The sequence below is a fragment of the Danio rerio genome, chromosome 3 (assembly GCF_049306965.1).
Source record: "Danio rerio strain Tuebingen ecotype United States chromosome 3, GRCz12tu, whole genome shotgun sequence".
In the NCBI taxonomy this organism is placed as follows: Eukaryota; Metazoa; Chordata; class Actinopteri; order Cypriniformes; family Danionidae; genus Danio; species Danio rerio.
The window spans coordinates 6,807,183-6,822,973 of record NC_133178.1 but is presented as its reverse complement, the minus strand read 5'-3'; the positions used below and the strand labels follow the sequence as shown (position 1 = coordinate 6,822,973).

The window sequence follows — 15,791 nt, the reverse complement described above, 5'->3', positions numbered from 1 at the left end:
TAGTCCGAAGAGCATAGTCGGTCGCGGTGCGCAGCTCATGTAATAAGCTTGGGTTGGACCCGCCCTCGTGCAGCTCGGCCAGCGCCTGCGCTTGGTAGCGCTGGTAGGTGGCCATCGCGTGCAAAGCAGAAGCAGCCTGGCCCGCAGCCTTATAAGCTCTGGCTCCGAGGGAGGCAGACAACCTACAGGCTTTGGACGGGAGGCGGGGCAAACCCCGCCACGTAGAGGCGCCGCGCGGACAAAGATTGACCGCGATAGCGCGCTCCACTGACGGGATCGCCTCATACCCCCTGGCAGCTCCGCCGTCAAGGGCGGTGAGGGCGGAGGCACTCGCAGCACGGGCAGAGAAAGGTGCCCTCCAGGACTGCGTGAGCCTACTGTGCACTTCCGGGAAGAAGGGGACGAGAGGCTTCGAAGGCTTTGCCTTCTGGTCCTCTACGTAGCACCCATCTAGTCGGTCCGGCCGCGGAGCTGGGGGATAAACCATCTCCAACCCCACGGCCGAAGCAGCCCGGGAAAGCACGGCTAACATGTCCGCTTCAGGATCCGATTTGACAGCGCTCACCTGCCCGGAGGGGGCGAGCGGGTCCGGATCTTCGTCGGACAGTGAAAGCCCACCCTCCGATGCCGCGGAGGACATCTGATCTCCGGTGTCAGCGAGTGTGAGAGCTACCATCTGGTTAGACGGATCACTCTCACCACCCGAAGCTTGGATGGAGCGCCGTGAGGAGCGAGAGGTCCGCGAGCCCGTGGGCGGCGGATTAGCTCCCGCTGAAACCCTCAGATCTGCCCGAGCGCCCGCTGCTTTTTTAGAACAGGAGGCAACTGGGGTGGCTCGCTCTCTTGCGAAAGTTAGCCGCGATCTTAGCTGTGCAACGGTCATGGCATCGCAATGACGACATGAACCGCCCGCGAGCACCGCATTAACATGCTGGACCCCCAAACATGCAATGCAGTGATCGTGTCCATCATCCGGAGCCAGGAAACCCCCGCATCCAGAAACGCACAGTCGGAGCGCCATCCTGAAAAGGACGTGCTGCACGACTGTGTTGCTCTTTTAGGAAAGTTGCAACTATACGCACCACTCTGGAGGACCGGACCCAAAGAACCGCAGGCAAGGGAGTAACCCAGCTCGACCGTCTGCCACCGCGAAGACCCACTCTGGACCGGGAGACACACTCGTTCGCTCTGAAGTGCTGATCAGCAAGAGGAACCCTCATCGACTCACTCAGAAAGGATCTGAAGCGAAAAGGATGGCGTCTGCTGGCTTCAGGTGTGCTTATATGCTGAGATAATTGCAGATGTCGCACACCTGCGCAAGCTTGCGCTGCCAATTAATTTCATTCATTGGCCCGTTCAATACTCTCCAGATAAGCGGCTTCTGATCCGAATCCTCCCATTCATGGCACTGAAGTTCCCCAACCGAAGGGGAACAGATATCTTACAGGAGGGATAGTTTTTTAATTTCCATATAAATAAATATCATATACCAAAAATTCCAAAACAAGCAAATATTTCACAGGATTTTGCCCTCAGATGTATATAACAGATAAGATCTTAATTTGAGTATAGTATTTCACTAAAAAGTGTAAATTGGTTGTTTTTGCGTTATTTCAAGCAAATTTGTACTTCCGGTTTGAAACGAATTTTTGAAGCTGCGTCACGGTCATGACGTAATAGCGTTGTATTCCAGCGTGCAGACTGGACGTCTGTGCCAGAGTAAGTCTTATTACGTCTTACAGTGTGATGCATTAATGCATGAGTAAAGCTTGGTTCAAACCAATCAGCGCGCTCTATTGTGCAACTTCATTAATATTCATTACTGTCACAGTGTAGACGGCAGAGACGCCACGTTGTGTTGGCAAAACAAGCGTGAAGTGTTGCTTTTATAGTTTGCTGCCGTTAAGTTTTATTTTCATTTTCTCTCTGTGAGAGCTCAGAGTCACGTGTGGATTAACAGTGTACGCGACGCTCGACAACAATAACTTACGTGTCTAAGGAGGAACATTGTTTACCTGAGAGCTGTTCTCATCTGCAAACGCTGAGATCCGGATTCGCTTGTAGTCTTCTCTTCATAAAGACGCGGCTCTAGTTGCTGGTGATTGTCCTGTCTCTACAGATTTGGTAAGTGACCGACCAGTGCTCTTTGTTTATTCAGTTTGTTCGTATCGAACTAAGTTAACTATAGCACCGTGTAAACATGTTAGCACCACAACCAAACTTTAACCTCGTGTAGGGTTTTCGCCGCATTTTGTGACCGGATTAACACACGCGGCTTTCTGACGCTACCTGCCGTGTGCATCTAAGTTTCCGGGAAATGCTGAGGTTTTTTTCTCTCATTCGCCGTGCGGTATCAAACATTGCATGAAAAATACACGCTTAGAGCAGTTCCTCGAATCAAATATTTAGTTTTGTCGCGAGGGGCATGAATTAATTCCCTGAATGAAAGAGCCAAACTGCAGTTAAAGTCCACCATTTAATAATTTGGCAAATAATTCGATTACACATGTCCATGTAAACACAGTCACTTTGTCCCCTGTGTGTGTGTGTGTGTGTGTGTGTGTGTGTGTGTGTTTTGACTCTGAAAGTCAGCACGCCCAAATAGACACTCCCACACCATGCCTCTTTTCTTCCTCCGACACTCCCCCCTAAACAAAGCTGGACACGCCCACTTTTCTGACTTTTTCCGAAGTAGAGGTGTGAAAACACCCTGCTGAAACGAGGGGGTTTCATGGCCTTTTAAGGAAGGAGGAGGAGGGCCACCCAGTGAATCGTTCAGTCATTCGGCCAGTCAGTCAGCTGGACAGACGGTCGCTCGACGGCGGCCTCTGGTGGCTTTTCACGCGAGAACAGCGCGCGCTCCCTAGAGGCGTTTGAGATGCGAAAAAAGGGTGGCACAGCGGCCTCTCGCGGATTCGCGAAAAAAAAAAACGGCACAAATACGTACCTCCCTGGACGTATTTCGCTCTCTAGAAACGACCGCAGGCTACGTTTCCACGATGAACCTGGGTTAAACTCATGCGAATCATGTTGTAGTTAAAGTTAATTCATGATTAGTGCATACCTTAACTCATCATTACCTCATAGTAAACTAATGTTTAGTTTATATATTAATACCTCATTATTCTTGTACTGTTATTGTTAAGTGTTACCCCTTTTGGGGACACTTTTGTACATTCAAGGTTCACGTTTGTACCTGTAAAGTACTGTGAGGTACACATTTGTGCTTTCTATGTATTAATATGTTCCTTTAAAGATCTGTTAGGAACAAAAATATACCTTTTGAAAATGTACTGCCCTAGTGACAGATTTTGTACCTTTATTTCTGAGAGTGTACACACTATAAGAAATAAATAATAATTTGTTAAGTTAGGACAATATTGAAACCTCATTATATTAAAATATTTGAAGTTCAAATATTGTCTCAACTTTACAAATTGAGACAAACAATGTATAGTAATGGATCATTTATTGCTTCTACGGAAACTCTCTCTCTCTCTTTCCCTCTTTCTCTCTCACCCACACACACACAGACATGGATGAATTGCAATGTACAAAACACACCTTCCCATCTGTAGATTTGTACAGTTGTTGTTGTCTGGCTGTGAGCGTCTGACTTTTCTGATCTTCTCCTGAAAAAAAGAAAGACTAGAGACAACGGTACTCTCAGGTAAGAGTGCTTTTAAAGTAATACATCAACAAAATAGTTTGAATGCATCCTTAAACTCTAATTTCAGTGACTTTTTTTCTCTTTAATCATCTTCTCTGTATTCTCCAGACTGAATGAAGATGACGATTGAAGCTCTTCTCCTCATTGTAGCTGCTCTACAGGTGAGCTTGAGTTCTGGTATGAATATTATTACACACATCAACACTGATGATCTGATTATTATGATTCCTGTCACTGCAGGACCACACATCAGCTGCTCCTGTAAGAACAATATATCCACTGGACATGGCTGTGAATTCAGTTGATGATCAGTATAAGGGATGTACACAGACAATGACGAACAAGACAGAGAATTACTATCTACCGAAGGAAAGATCTGCTTCAGCTGAGTTTAATAAAACTTGGCAGGATGCAGAAGCGAATGCAAAGAAACCTGAAGATAACTTGACAATGAGTCATTCGGTCGCTCTTTATGTTTATACTAACAAAGATTCAAGTGTGTACAGTGATTTCACTAAAGCCACTCGCACTGAGAAACAGACTTATATAAACGGGACGTTTAAATGGTATTCACTTCACTATCTGCTAACAGAAGCCGTTCAGATTCTGAAGAAAACACAGCCTAGATGCTTTCTAACGTATCGTGGGACAAATCTCCAGTTTGAGGCTCAGAGCAAAGAGGTTCGCTTGAGCTCGTTTTCATCCTCGTCTCTTAATCGAACAGTAATTCAGGCTTTCGGAAACGTGTCTTGTTTTGAGATCTACACTTGTGAAGGTGCGAATCTGACGAAATACTCAAAGTATCCTGAGGAGAAAGAGGTGCTCATTCCTCCGTACGAGACGTTTAATGTCGCTGCTGTGAAAAACAGAACCTATGAGAAAGATCTGTGGTGTGAAACTGTGTTTGTGCTGAACAGCACCGGAACAAGAAGTGACCTGAACTGTGGTTTGATGAACTCTGGACACCATGCTTCTTTTAGTTACGTTTTACTAATTATGTCCATGTTATTATATTTTAACTTGTAAATTTTGGGAATCACAAGGTCGCTGGTTTGAGCCTCGGCTGGGTCAGTTGGCATTTCTGTGTGGAGTTTGCATGTTCTCCCCGTGCTCGCGTGGGTTTCCTCATCAAGTCCAAACAGATGTGCTATAGGTGAATTGGGTAAGCTAAATTGTCCGTAGTATATGTGTGTGAATGAGAGTGTGTGGATGTTTCCCAGAGATGGGTTGCAGCTGGAAGGGCATCCGCTGCGTAAAACATGTGCTGGATAAGTTGACGGTTCATTCCGCTGTGGTGACCCTGGATTAATAAAGCCGAAAAGAAAATAAATGAATGAAATAAATTATTGGTGGGGACATGTCAATAGTTGATGATTATTGATAGGGACACATCCCCTCTGTCCATGCTAAATCTAGGCTCCTGGCAAGATGCCTACAGTACGTTGGCAGTCACTGTAAACTACTTGCATGTTTTATATGTTTATGTGACAGTTTCAACTTGTCTAAATGTCATCTGATGAAAAGATTCGAATGACGTGTAAATAAAAGCCGTATTTGCTTTAGATCCAGCCTTTGTACGAGTCCACCTGTACGGTAGCATTCCTCACTGCGATTGTCATGCTGAGTTAATAGGGACTTTCTCATTTGCTTTGATTACCTGGTTCATACCTTCATACTTATCTCTATTAAACAACACCTTTGCTAATTTAACAAGTTAATCAATAAAATAATTTACTGCATTTTTAAGAATAATTAACTAATATTTTTTAATGTTCTCCATCATAAGCCGACACAAACTAACAAGACTAAGGCCCTGTTTACACTGCCAGTTAAATGTGACCCAATTCTGATTTGTTGCTTATATGTGACGCAGATCGGATCTGTTCTATAACCGTGTAAACACGCATGCATTCGGATATATAGAGATCAGTTTCAGGCCTCCTTCATATGTAGAAATAAATTAGAAAAAAATCAGATAGGTGACAATGCGACTATCATGTAAACAGGAAGTTCGGATTTATTGACGCACTCCGAAGACGCCGACACGATAAACAACAACAACAGAGGAAACATGGAGAAGGAAAGTGGTCAGTGGTCGACGGCTGAAGTTACCTGCCTACAAGCCCTGTGGGCAGATAAGTCGGTGGATTACACTATATATAAGCCATAGGCGCAAGCAATAATGACGGCCCTTTTCCTTCTCCTCCGCCTCAAAATCATTTTTAAGTTGGGCGAACTTAGCATATTTCACAGAACTAAAAGCAAGACAATTTCTTCCATCGTGGCTAGCATGGCGCATATGTTAGAATCTGCCTTTACACATGTGCGATGTCGTAAATTGTATGGCAAGTGTAAACACACGTATCGGATATGGGTCACAATTAAAAGAACGTGTAAACGGACAGATAAACAAATCTGATATACAGCAGGCAGCAAATCGGAATTGGGCATCAAGACCTGACAGTGTAAACGGTTTAAAGGTTTATTTAAACCTTCTGTTATGTATTTCCTTAATTTATTAAGCAATTATACAAAAATGTATATTTTATTTTTAGTAGTGAGTTTTTTCTTTGTTGCATATGCAGGGCCGGCGCTTCCATAGAGGCGACCTTGGCGGCCGCCTAGGGCGGCAGAATAGAGAGGGCGGCGTCCCCGAAACTACCCTCGCTACCTGCGCCCTCATGCGCGTCTAGGGTGGCAGAATAGAGAGAGCGGCAGCGGTGTCCCCTTAACTATCCTCGCCACCCGTGCCCACATTTATATCTGCGTCTAGGGTGGCAGAATATAGAGAGCGGCGTCCCCTAAACTACCCTCGCCACCCGCGCCTCAGTTATATCCACGTCTAGGGCGGCAGAATAGAGAGGGCGGCGTCCCCTAAACTACCCTCGCCACCCGCGCCTCAGTTATAGCCGCGTCTAGGGTGGCAGAATAGACCCCCCCAGTTTCACTTTAGGTTTGAGTGTGGCGTGACCGTCCTTTGCCTAGAGCGGCAGTTCAGCTTGCACCGGCCCTGTGCATATGCCTCTGTTGTGGTTTTCTTCTCTTCGCCTCTGTCTCTCCAACAGGTGCGGTGAATCAGGTGTCAACACGTGGAGACTTGTCGGCTTGTTTGTGATGAAGAATCTAACTAAGGATCTGAGAATCCCTGTAGCAAACTTATGTATGTGTTGTTTCAAGAAAACAACTATTCATTTGTGTTGTGTTTTATTTTATTTTGTTTTTATTAATTTATTCTTCATTTAATTATTTTATTCAATCATATGATCATTAGTCATTTATATAATTATCATTAAGTCATTTTATTGATCAAGTATTTAATGATTTGACTATTATTATTGATTATTTGTCATTTTATTATGTATTTTTATATTTTATTATTACTATTTTAATATAATTATTGCTTCATTATAATTTCCATTTTTCCATGTTGTTATAATCTTAAGACTGTGGACACTTGATTTCATGAGTAAGATATTAGAGAATGTCTCAATTTCCAAGTTTTTATTGTCTCTGGACAATGTTGTGAAGCAGTAATTTTCCATTGCTGTTGCTTTTGGTATAATAACACAAAGTCTGAACATTGAATCCTACGCAATTGAGATTATTCAATAAACTTTGCTCTTTCTTTATCATCATTACTTCGTCTCCTGCTTCTGCTCCTCTCTGGTTTTCTCAGTCAACTTCTATATTGAGAGTGGACTGTTAATTCAGTTGAATACTAGTTAACAGGTTTAGGTATTGGAAACTTTGCTGACTTGTTGTCCATATACCTGGAGAAACAGACATTTCCTGACAAGATCTGACAAGATCGTATTTATCTGGCATGGAGATGGTGGTCTAACAGGGAAGACAATTTATACTGGACTGGAACATTGTTTGGAGAGTCTCCTCTCTCCCGGCTTGTGTTGTTTATTTTGTGAAGTTAACAACTGAGTTGTATTTACTTGGCGAAATTGTTGAAAGTTGTAAGATGGCTAAATCTCTCCAGAATATCAGATCCTAAGAACTGTTATGGAATTTCATGAGACAAGATCTCAAGAATTGCTATGCAATACAACAATAGACTTGCTGATCTGAGAAGAAGATCAATAAAGCAGCTGTTCAACTGTTCTATTCAAATCACTGTTGAAGATGCAAACATGGGCTGGAAAGACAGAACTACACCTCACCAGGGGGTAATGCAAAAAAGTTCACTCTTCTTTTTGTTTAAAAGCTGTTGTGGTCCAGTGATCAGCACAATGCATTACGACGACGCTGACCCGGGTTTAAACCTCATCTGAGTAATTTATTAATTTATTTAATTTTTATTGTTAAGACATATAATACTGTTAGGTTTGTTGAACATTTTAAGTTCTCAGCTGTTTTCTTGAAAAAGGCGTGATAGCATCATTAGAAACTGATTTGGAAATGACCTTATTTTAATATAGTCAGTCGTGAACTGAGGTGGGCCGGTCTGAGGCTTGAAACTCCAGTGCTGAAAAGAAGTCCCACTCCGGCCCTGGTTAATAGGGAGGTAAATAAATGTTATTTTATATGTTTTATTTCAAAACTTAGTTAGTTGTTGAGTTTTTGTTAGTTGTTTTGACATTTACCTCCGAACGCTTTTTATTGTCTCCTTTGAAGTTAAATGTCAAATAAATTTGACTTCACGTTATAACTTTGCTCAATCGTACAGCTCAGTCGTAAAGTACAGCTAATTGGCCATGTTTGCTATGATGTTGTGCATTTATATGTCTGTCACGAAATGGGGAATGATCACAAAATGCAAAAATCCAAGTGCAGCAATTTATTAACAAAAAGACAAAGGTATCCAAAAAGACAGATTTCCAAATCTTGCACAGAACTATAAGCAAGATACAAAAACTAAATGACCAGACGAAGGAACTGGCGAAAATCCAAAAACGGGTAAATACAAGGACAGGGTAGGAGTGCTAACAAAAACGAACACAAACAGGAATCCAAGAATAATCGTAATACAAAAAAACTAGATAACCAGACAACCATACCAAACATGAGGAACTAACAAAATCCTAAGGCAACTAAAACAGAGAACAAGAGGGATTATAAAGACAGACTAAATTAACAAACACAAAACAGCTGTAACATAACACAATCAGTAATACAAAGGATTATGGGAAATGAAGTGAAACTACAAAACAAACTAGTGCCCTCAAGTGTCCAAACTAGGGCACTGCAACAGGTGTGACAATGTCATCTTTATGCCATCCAAACAGAAGCATTAGCTGAATGAATGGGCTATAGTAGTTTAAAAAGCAGCCCAATAGCATTACAGCGCCATCCACTGGTTATTATTTGAAACTACTTTAATGATTAATTGCTCTCTCCAAACATAGTGTATTGAGTCTCATGACAAGCTCTATTTTTCACTTATATTTTTAAGGCTGTACAAAGCAAAAACAAATCAAACAATTGTGTGCAACACTTCTGTTGTTTAATTAAAAGGGACAGTTCATCCAAAAAGTCATGCTTTTTTAAAGAATGTACGAAACCAGAAGCCATTGTCTTGGCCATTGACTTTTCAGACATGTTTCCCCTACTTTGGAAGTCAGTAGTGTTACAACCCCCTCGTTCGAGTCGCAACATAAAAGAGATTAGACAACAAAAGATTATATTTGCAACTTAGTTATTATACAAAACTAATAGAACAACAGACAAATGTCTTGGGGATAATAAAGAAAATAACTAACTTTAACTACACATTTACATTTAGTCATTTAGCAGACGCTTTTATCCAAAGCGACTTACAAATGAGGACAAGGAAGCAATTTACACAACTATAAGAGCAACAATGAATAAGTGCTATAGGCGAGTATCCACAAAGCCCTAAGCCCTTCGAAGGTTATTTAGAAATTTAGCTGAGCTACTTGCGCCAATTTCACACTTTAGGTGTTATTTCTCAGAAAACACACACAAACTAACATTTAGTAGTCATATATAAGACAACTTTAACCCTGTCATCTCTTAGTCTGAAGAATTGTTGTCGTCTGGCTGTCAACGATTGTTCTTGCATCACTGTTCCTGAAGACAACAGAGAATTCGAGGAAAAGAAACATTCACAGGTAACTATGATGATACATTTTTTGTAGAAAAAAAAATTGCAAAATTACTGATATTAATTTTTTTTAAATCAACACATTTTTAAATGCAATAGTTTTTATAACTAATGTCTAATTTCTTACTCTTTTCTGTTGTCTTTGCCATGATGACAGTACATAGTATTTGACTAGATATTTCGCAAAATACTGTTATTCAGCAAAAATTTTTACAGTAAACTTACTAAGTTAGTAACTACTGTACTATATATATATATATATATATATATATATATATATATATATATATATATATATATATATATATATTGCATTATGCTTTTGAAATGCATTATGGGACCTTGATCTTTCTTCCAACATATTTTTAATGCTGAAAACTTTGACTTTGACTTTAACTATGAACATTTTTAAGTTTGCAGTGCTATATTGTCTGGGTTGATGTTGCATATTGGCCCGTTTCACTGAGTGGAAGCTTGCGTTTCCACTGCCAAAAGGGTGCGCGTGGTGTACGACAGAAAGTTTCAGTCGACGTCATTCTCGCCGGAGGAAATGTCAAAGTAAAACTGCACGGGTTATTTGCACACATAAATACTTGTGTATAAATATTTATTACTAACCTTTCTATAAACATGATTTGATTATGAACTGCAGATCAATGATAGTGTGAAATAGCCAAACGTCAGCAATTACATAAAATAAATAAATGTAACATATATGAACACATACAGACCCTTACAGTCTCTGATCTGTTCCCAATTACAGAAAAACTACACACAACATGCATTTAGTCCTTATTTGGGTTCGTAAACAACACGCAACATATAGCCCACAGTCAGAGCACAGGTAACCTACCTTCTAACCTTATTAAAAAGTAATTTCAAGTTCATATTTGTCCAAACAGTGATGATAATAATTAAGCATGGCGGTTTGTTCATGTTTTAGGTTGCTGAAAGAATTATTTGCTTCATTTTTTTTCCAGCTTCTCCTTTGTTTTTCGCGTTTCACTCGCGTTGTCCGTTTCTGAAAGGATCGGGTGTCAGAAGCACTTTAATAATCACACGCACGTTATTACCATGGGCTCAAAAAGTTCATTATTTCAAATGTAGAAGCGCGGCAAGCACACGCAAGAAAACGAAACCGCTCGCACTTTAGACGGCCTTGTAAATAATTATGGTGTACATGGTACGGTTCGCTTTTTGGTCCCTTTTCACAGTGGAAAGTAAAAGCGTACCGAACCGTACAGTACTGTACCACTCAGTGGAAATGGGCCATATGCTTAAAAACTCCTGTAATAAACAGCCAGTATATTTTTTTTGTTGTTTTTGTCTTACTTCTCTATATATTAATTCTTATACATTATAGTATTATTTCACACATTTAAATTGTCAATAAAAGTCACTTTGTTAAACTGTAGAGTTCAATTTTCAACATCAAAAGTCGACAGAGCAGAGATCAACATCCCATAATGCAATTCACAACCATCAATACACTTGTGAATCACTAAATACGAAAACTGATTAATTAATTAATGGTGAGTTCAGACTGCATGGTTTTCAAAGTAGTCGTGTCACAGATGTTTTCACACTGCATGAATATCTGGGCTAGCGTTTCGTCGCTGCTTTGTTTACACTGCAAGATGGATCGGCGACAGGGACTTTCACATTGCATGACTTTACTATAGGAAGAATCGCCGACAACTTTGTCCAAACTACGTCTCACAGCCAAAAACACGTCGTATATCTTTTGTTATTAACTACTTAATGAGAAAAAAGCCTTTAATGGAGGTAGAACATGTACATATTTGCTCACCTGGGTTTAAAGGGAATTAGCCATTTCTCCTCAACGTTGATAAACTAATTTCTTTCTGTATGAAACGTCAAACAGACAAAGTTGCTCCTGAGTCCTGTCAAACCTCCACTAGTTTTTCCTCCATTTCGTGGGTCCAAATAAACCGAAAAAGAGCGCTTTTAACTTCTCACCCAGCCGCCCGCTAGCCTGCAGCAGGTATACACACACACGCAAGTGAAAGCTGCTCTCTCATTGGCTGTAGGCGATCGCTGATGTTATTTTCAGTCAAAACTCAGTTCACACGGCATGATTTGAATCGCCAACAGCTCCAAATATTCAGCACGCCAAATATCTCACAGGCATCGGCGACTCATCGGCGAATCTCTCTGATCGCGTCTTAGATAGTTCCTACTGTGTGATTGTCACTCACGTGCACGAGCAGCGATTTGCCTGTGATTTCAGGCATTTGTCGGTGATTTCTCAAAACCTGTCGGCGAGCCAAAATTGGTGCTAAAATCACACAGTTTGAAATAGGCATAACAGATATTTAATTATTACGCAGGATAATTAACATGATACAATTTTGACAGGAGGACAAATTAATTTATCTGCACCTATATCTGAAATCCTGTTGTGTTTCAGCATCTGTTCATCTTTGTATCCGGGATTTAACTGAATGAAGATGAGGATTGTAGCTCTTCTCCTCATTGTAGCTGCTCTACAGGTAAGCTTGTGTTCTAGTATCAATATTATTACACACATCAACACTGATGATCTGATCATTATTATTCCTGTCACTGCAGGATCACAGAGTCACTGCTGTTGGATATCCACTGGACATGGCATTGAATTCAGTTGATGATCAGTATAAGGGATGTACCAAGAAAATGGCAGATCTGGTGAAAACAAAATATCTGCCGAAGGAACTCAATAACTCTAAATCATTCAAGGAAGCTTGGAAAGTGGCTGAAAGATCTTTTAAGAAGCCAGAAAATAACTTGACAAATAATCATTCAATTGCCATCTATCTGTACACTGGGTTAAAACTGTTTCGTGATTTCAATAATGCCACTCATCATGGCAGGCAAAACTACACAAATGAGAAATACGACTGGTATTCACTTCACTTCCTGTTAACAGAGGCCTTACAGATTCTGAAAACAGCACAAAATAGATGCTTTGATACTTTTCGTGGTACAAAGTCAGAGTATGAACTTCTCAACAACACTGTTCGTTTTGGCTCATTTGCATCTTCCTCTTATATTCGTAACAAAGCAATGTTTTTTGGAAGTGTGTCTTGTTTTGAGATTCAAACTTGTGCAGGTGCTGATATTACTGATTATTCCATGCTTGATCCTGAGAAAGAGGTGTTGATTCCTCCATATGAGACGTTTAGAGTCACTGAAACCAAGACAAGAAAGAAGCAGAAAGATCTGTGGTGTAATACTGTGTATGTGTTGAACAGCACTGGAACAAGGAGTGACCTGAACTGTGCTCTATGCAGGAGACCAAACAAAATCGAGAAAAAGCACTATATTTTGCTCTGAGCCAAAACACAGTGCATTAAATGTGCATTTGTTATTAAAGCTCCCATATGAACCTGTGTTATTCAGCGGTTGTTATCTTGGGATATCACACCATACAATGTCATGACTGACCAATCAGAATCGAGTATTCCAGACAGCCGTGCAATGAAATGCATTAACAACTGCCTGGATGTAATTTATTCCTTACTTATTAAATGGCTGTCTGAAATGCTGGATTCTGATTGGTCAGTTGCGACATTACAAAGTATTTTGTTTCCAGATAACAACTGCTAAATAACACAGATTCACGGAACTTTAAATACACCCACATTCATTTATATATTCTTATCTGTCATGCCATGTTTTTTGACTGTTTGGCGCCATCTTGTGTCTGAATAATGCGCAAATTAGTGTATACTCCATCAGCTGTTTTCGTTGCTGTCAGCTTTGTGTTTTTTGACTGTTTGGCGCCATCTTGTGTCTGAATAATGTGCAGGTTAGTGTATACTCCATCAGCTGTTATCGTTTCTGTCAATGTTGCGTTTTTGACTGTTTGGCGCCATCTTGTGTCTGAATAATGTGCAGGTCAGTGTATACTCCATCAGCTGTTATCATTTCTGTCAATGTTGCGTTTTTGACTGTTTGGCGCCATCTTGTGTCTGAATAATTTGCAGGTTAGTGTATACTGCATCAGCTGTTATCGTTTCTGTCAATGTTGCGTTTTTGACTGTTTGGCGCCATTTTGTGACAGAAAAATGTGCAGGTTAGTGTATACTCCATCAGCTGTTTTTGTTTCTGTCAGCTTTGTGTTTTTGACTGTTTGGCACCATTTTGTGTCTGAATAATGTGCAGGTTAGTGAATACTCCATCAGCTGTTTTTGTTGCTGTCAGCTTTGTGTTTTTGACTGTTTGGCGCCATCTTGTGTCTGAATAATTTGCAGGTTAGTGTATACTGCATCAGCTGTTATCGTTTCTGTTAATGTTGCGTTTTTGACTGTTTGGCGCCATCTTGTGACAGAAAAATGTGCAGTTTAGTGAATATTCCATCAGCTGTTTTCGTTTCTGTCAGTTTTGTTTTTTGACTGTTTGGCGCCATCTTGTGACTGAATAATGTGCAGGTTAGTGTATACTCTATCAGCTGTTTTCGTTGCTGTCAGCTTTGTGTTTTTGACTGTTTGGCGCCATCTTGTGTCTGAATAATGTGCAGGGTAGTGTATACTCCGTCGGCTGTTCTTGTTTCTGTCAATGTTTAGTTTTTGACTGTTTGGCGCCATCTTGTGTCTGAATAATGTGCAGGGTAGTGTATACTCCGTCGGCTGTTCTTGTTTCTGTCAATGTTTAGTTTTTGACTGTTTGGCGCCATTTTGTGACAGAAAAGTGTGCAGATTAGTGTATACTCCATCAGCTGTTTTCATTTCTGTCAGCTTTGTGTTTTTGACTGTTTGGCGCCATCTTGTGTCTGAATAATGTCCAGGTTAGTGTATACTCCATCAGCTGTTATCGTTTCTGTCAATGTTACGTTTTTGACTGTTTGGCGTCATTTTGTGACAGAAAAATGTGCAGGTTAGTGTATACTCCATCAGCTGTTTTCGTTTCTGTCAGCTTTGTGTTTTTGACTGTTTGGCACCATCTTGTGTCTGAATAATGTGCAGGTTAGTGTATACTCTATCAGCTGTTTTCGTTGCTGTCAGCTTTGTGTTTTTGACTGTTTGGCGCCATATTGTGTCTGAATAATGCGCAGATTAGTGTATATTCCATCAGCTGTTATCGTTTCTGTCAATGTTGCGTTTTTGACTGTTTGACGCCATCTTGTGTCTGAATAATGTGCAGGGTAGTGTATACTCCGTCGGCTGTTCTTGTTTCTGTCAATGTTTAGTTTTTGACTGTTTGGCGCCATTTTGTGACAGAAAAGTGTGCAGATTAGTGTATACTCCATCAGCTGTTTTCATTTCTGTCAGCTTTGTGTTTGAAGATATAATAAACATATGAAGATAGAATTAATGCCTTTTTTTCCTCTTTATCAAGCAGAGGTTTGGTTCTTTATTTTTGATATATAATATGGTCATATTTTCTTGGCAGTAAATATTCTAAGGGGTAAAAATCACTGTAGTTTACTTTAATGATTCTAAATGATGCCTGTAAACCATAATGAAATAAAGTTGTTTCAATTCATTGACCTCTGTGCGATATTATATATATATTTTTACACAATACTTTTGTATTCAATTACACTACAGTTTTACGAGGATATGCTTTTGTGCTGTAAATAAAAACAATGCTACAGCCATATTGCCCTGCAACTCAAGACTCAATCTCGCTGAAGCTAAGCAGGGCTGAAGTCAATTCCTGGATGGGAGTACAAATGGGAAAACTAGCTTGCTGTTGGAAGTGGTGTTAGTGAGGCCAGCAGGGGGTGCTCAGTCTGCTGTCTGTTTCTAACGCCCCAGTATAGTGAAGGGGACTCTATACTGTCAGTGGGTGACATCTTTCGGATGAGATGTTAAATCGAGATCCCGATTCTCTCCGTTCATTAAAGGGTCATGAAACACCAAAACACATTTTTGAGCTGTTAACAGTCGTGTATGTGTCTCGCGCTGCTAAAAACACTATTAGGACATATATATTTCACTAAAAAGTGAAAATAGGTCGTTTTTGCGTTATTTCGAGCAAATTTGTACCTCCGGTTTGTATAGAATTTTCATTTTCCCTCTATGAAAGCGCAGCTGGACTCAT

General features: G+C 40.5%; 2 protein-coding genes across 2 annotated transcripts; both read left to right on the top strand.

Moving 5' to 3' along the window:
- The first annotated feature begins 3,603 nt into the window (after nucleotides 1-3,603).
- On the top strand, nucleotides 3,604-5,721 carry LOC141374980 (ecto-ADP-ribosyltransferase 4-like). The gene is made up of 3 exons (XM_021472129.3): nucleotides 3,604-3,670; nucleotides 3,779-3,831; nucleotides 3,911-5,721. Exons 2-3 carry the CDS (start codon nucleotides 3,784-3,786, stop codon nucleotides 4,694-4,696), a joined length of 834 nt encoding a protein of 277 aa, XP_021327804.3. The 5' UTR covers nucleotides 3,604-3,670; nucleotides 3,779-3,783; the 3' UTR covers nucleotides 4,697-5,721.
- Nucleotides 5,722-9,656: 3,935 nt separating this feature from the next.
- Nucleotides 9,657-14,998, top strand: LOC141374989 (NAD(P)(+)--arginine ADP-ribosyltransferase 2-like). The gene is made up of 3 exons (XM_021472125.3): nucleotides 9,657-9,750; nucleotides 12,175-12,256; nucleotides 12,336-14,998. The coding sequence occupies exons 2-3, from the start codon at nucleotides 12,209-12,211 to the stop codon at nucleotides 13,077-13,079; spliced, it is 792 nt and encodes a 263-aa protein (XP_021327800.2). The 5' UTR covers nucleotides 9,657-9,750; nucleotides 12,175-12,208; the 3' UTR covers nucleotides 13,080-14,998.
- Nucleotides 14,999-15,791: the final 793 nt, after the last annotated feature.

Coding starts and splice junctions, on each gene's coding strand:
- LOC141374980 (XM_021472129.3), top strand. CDS start 3,784: ATGAAGATGACGATTGAAGCTCTTCTCCTCATTGTAGCTGCTCTACAG. Junction 3,832..3,910: donor TCATTGTAGCTGCTCTACAG/GTGAGCTTGAGT, acceptor CTGTCACTGCAG/GACCACACATCAGCTGCTCC.
- LOC141374989 (XM_021472125.3), top strand. CDS start 12,209: ATGAAGATGAGGATTGTAGCTCTTCTCCTCATTGTAGCTGCTCTACAG. Junction 12,257..12,335: donor TCATTGTAGCTGCTCTACAG/GTAAGCTTGTGT, acceptor CTGTCACTGCAG/GATCACAGAGTCACTGCTGT.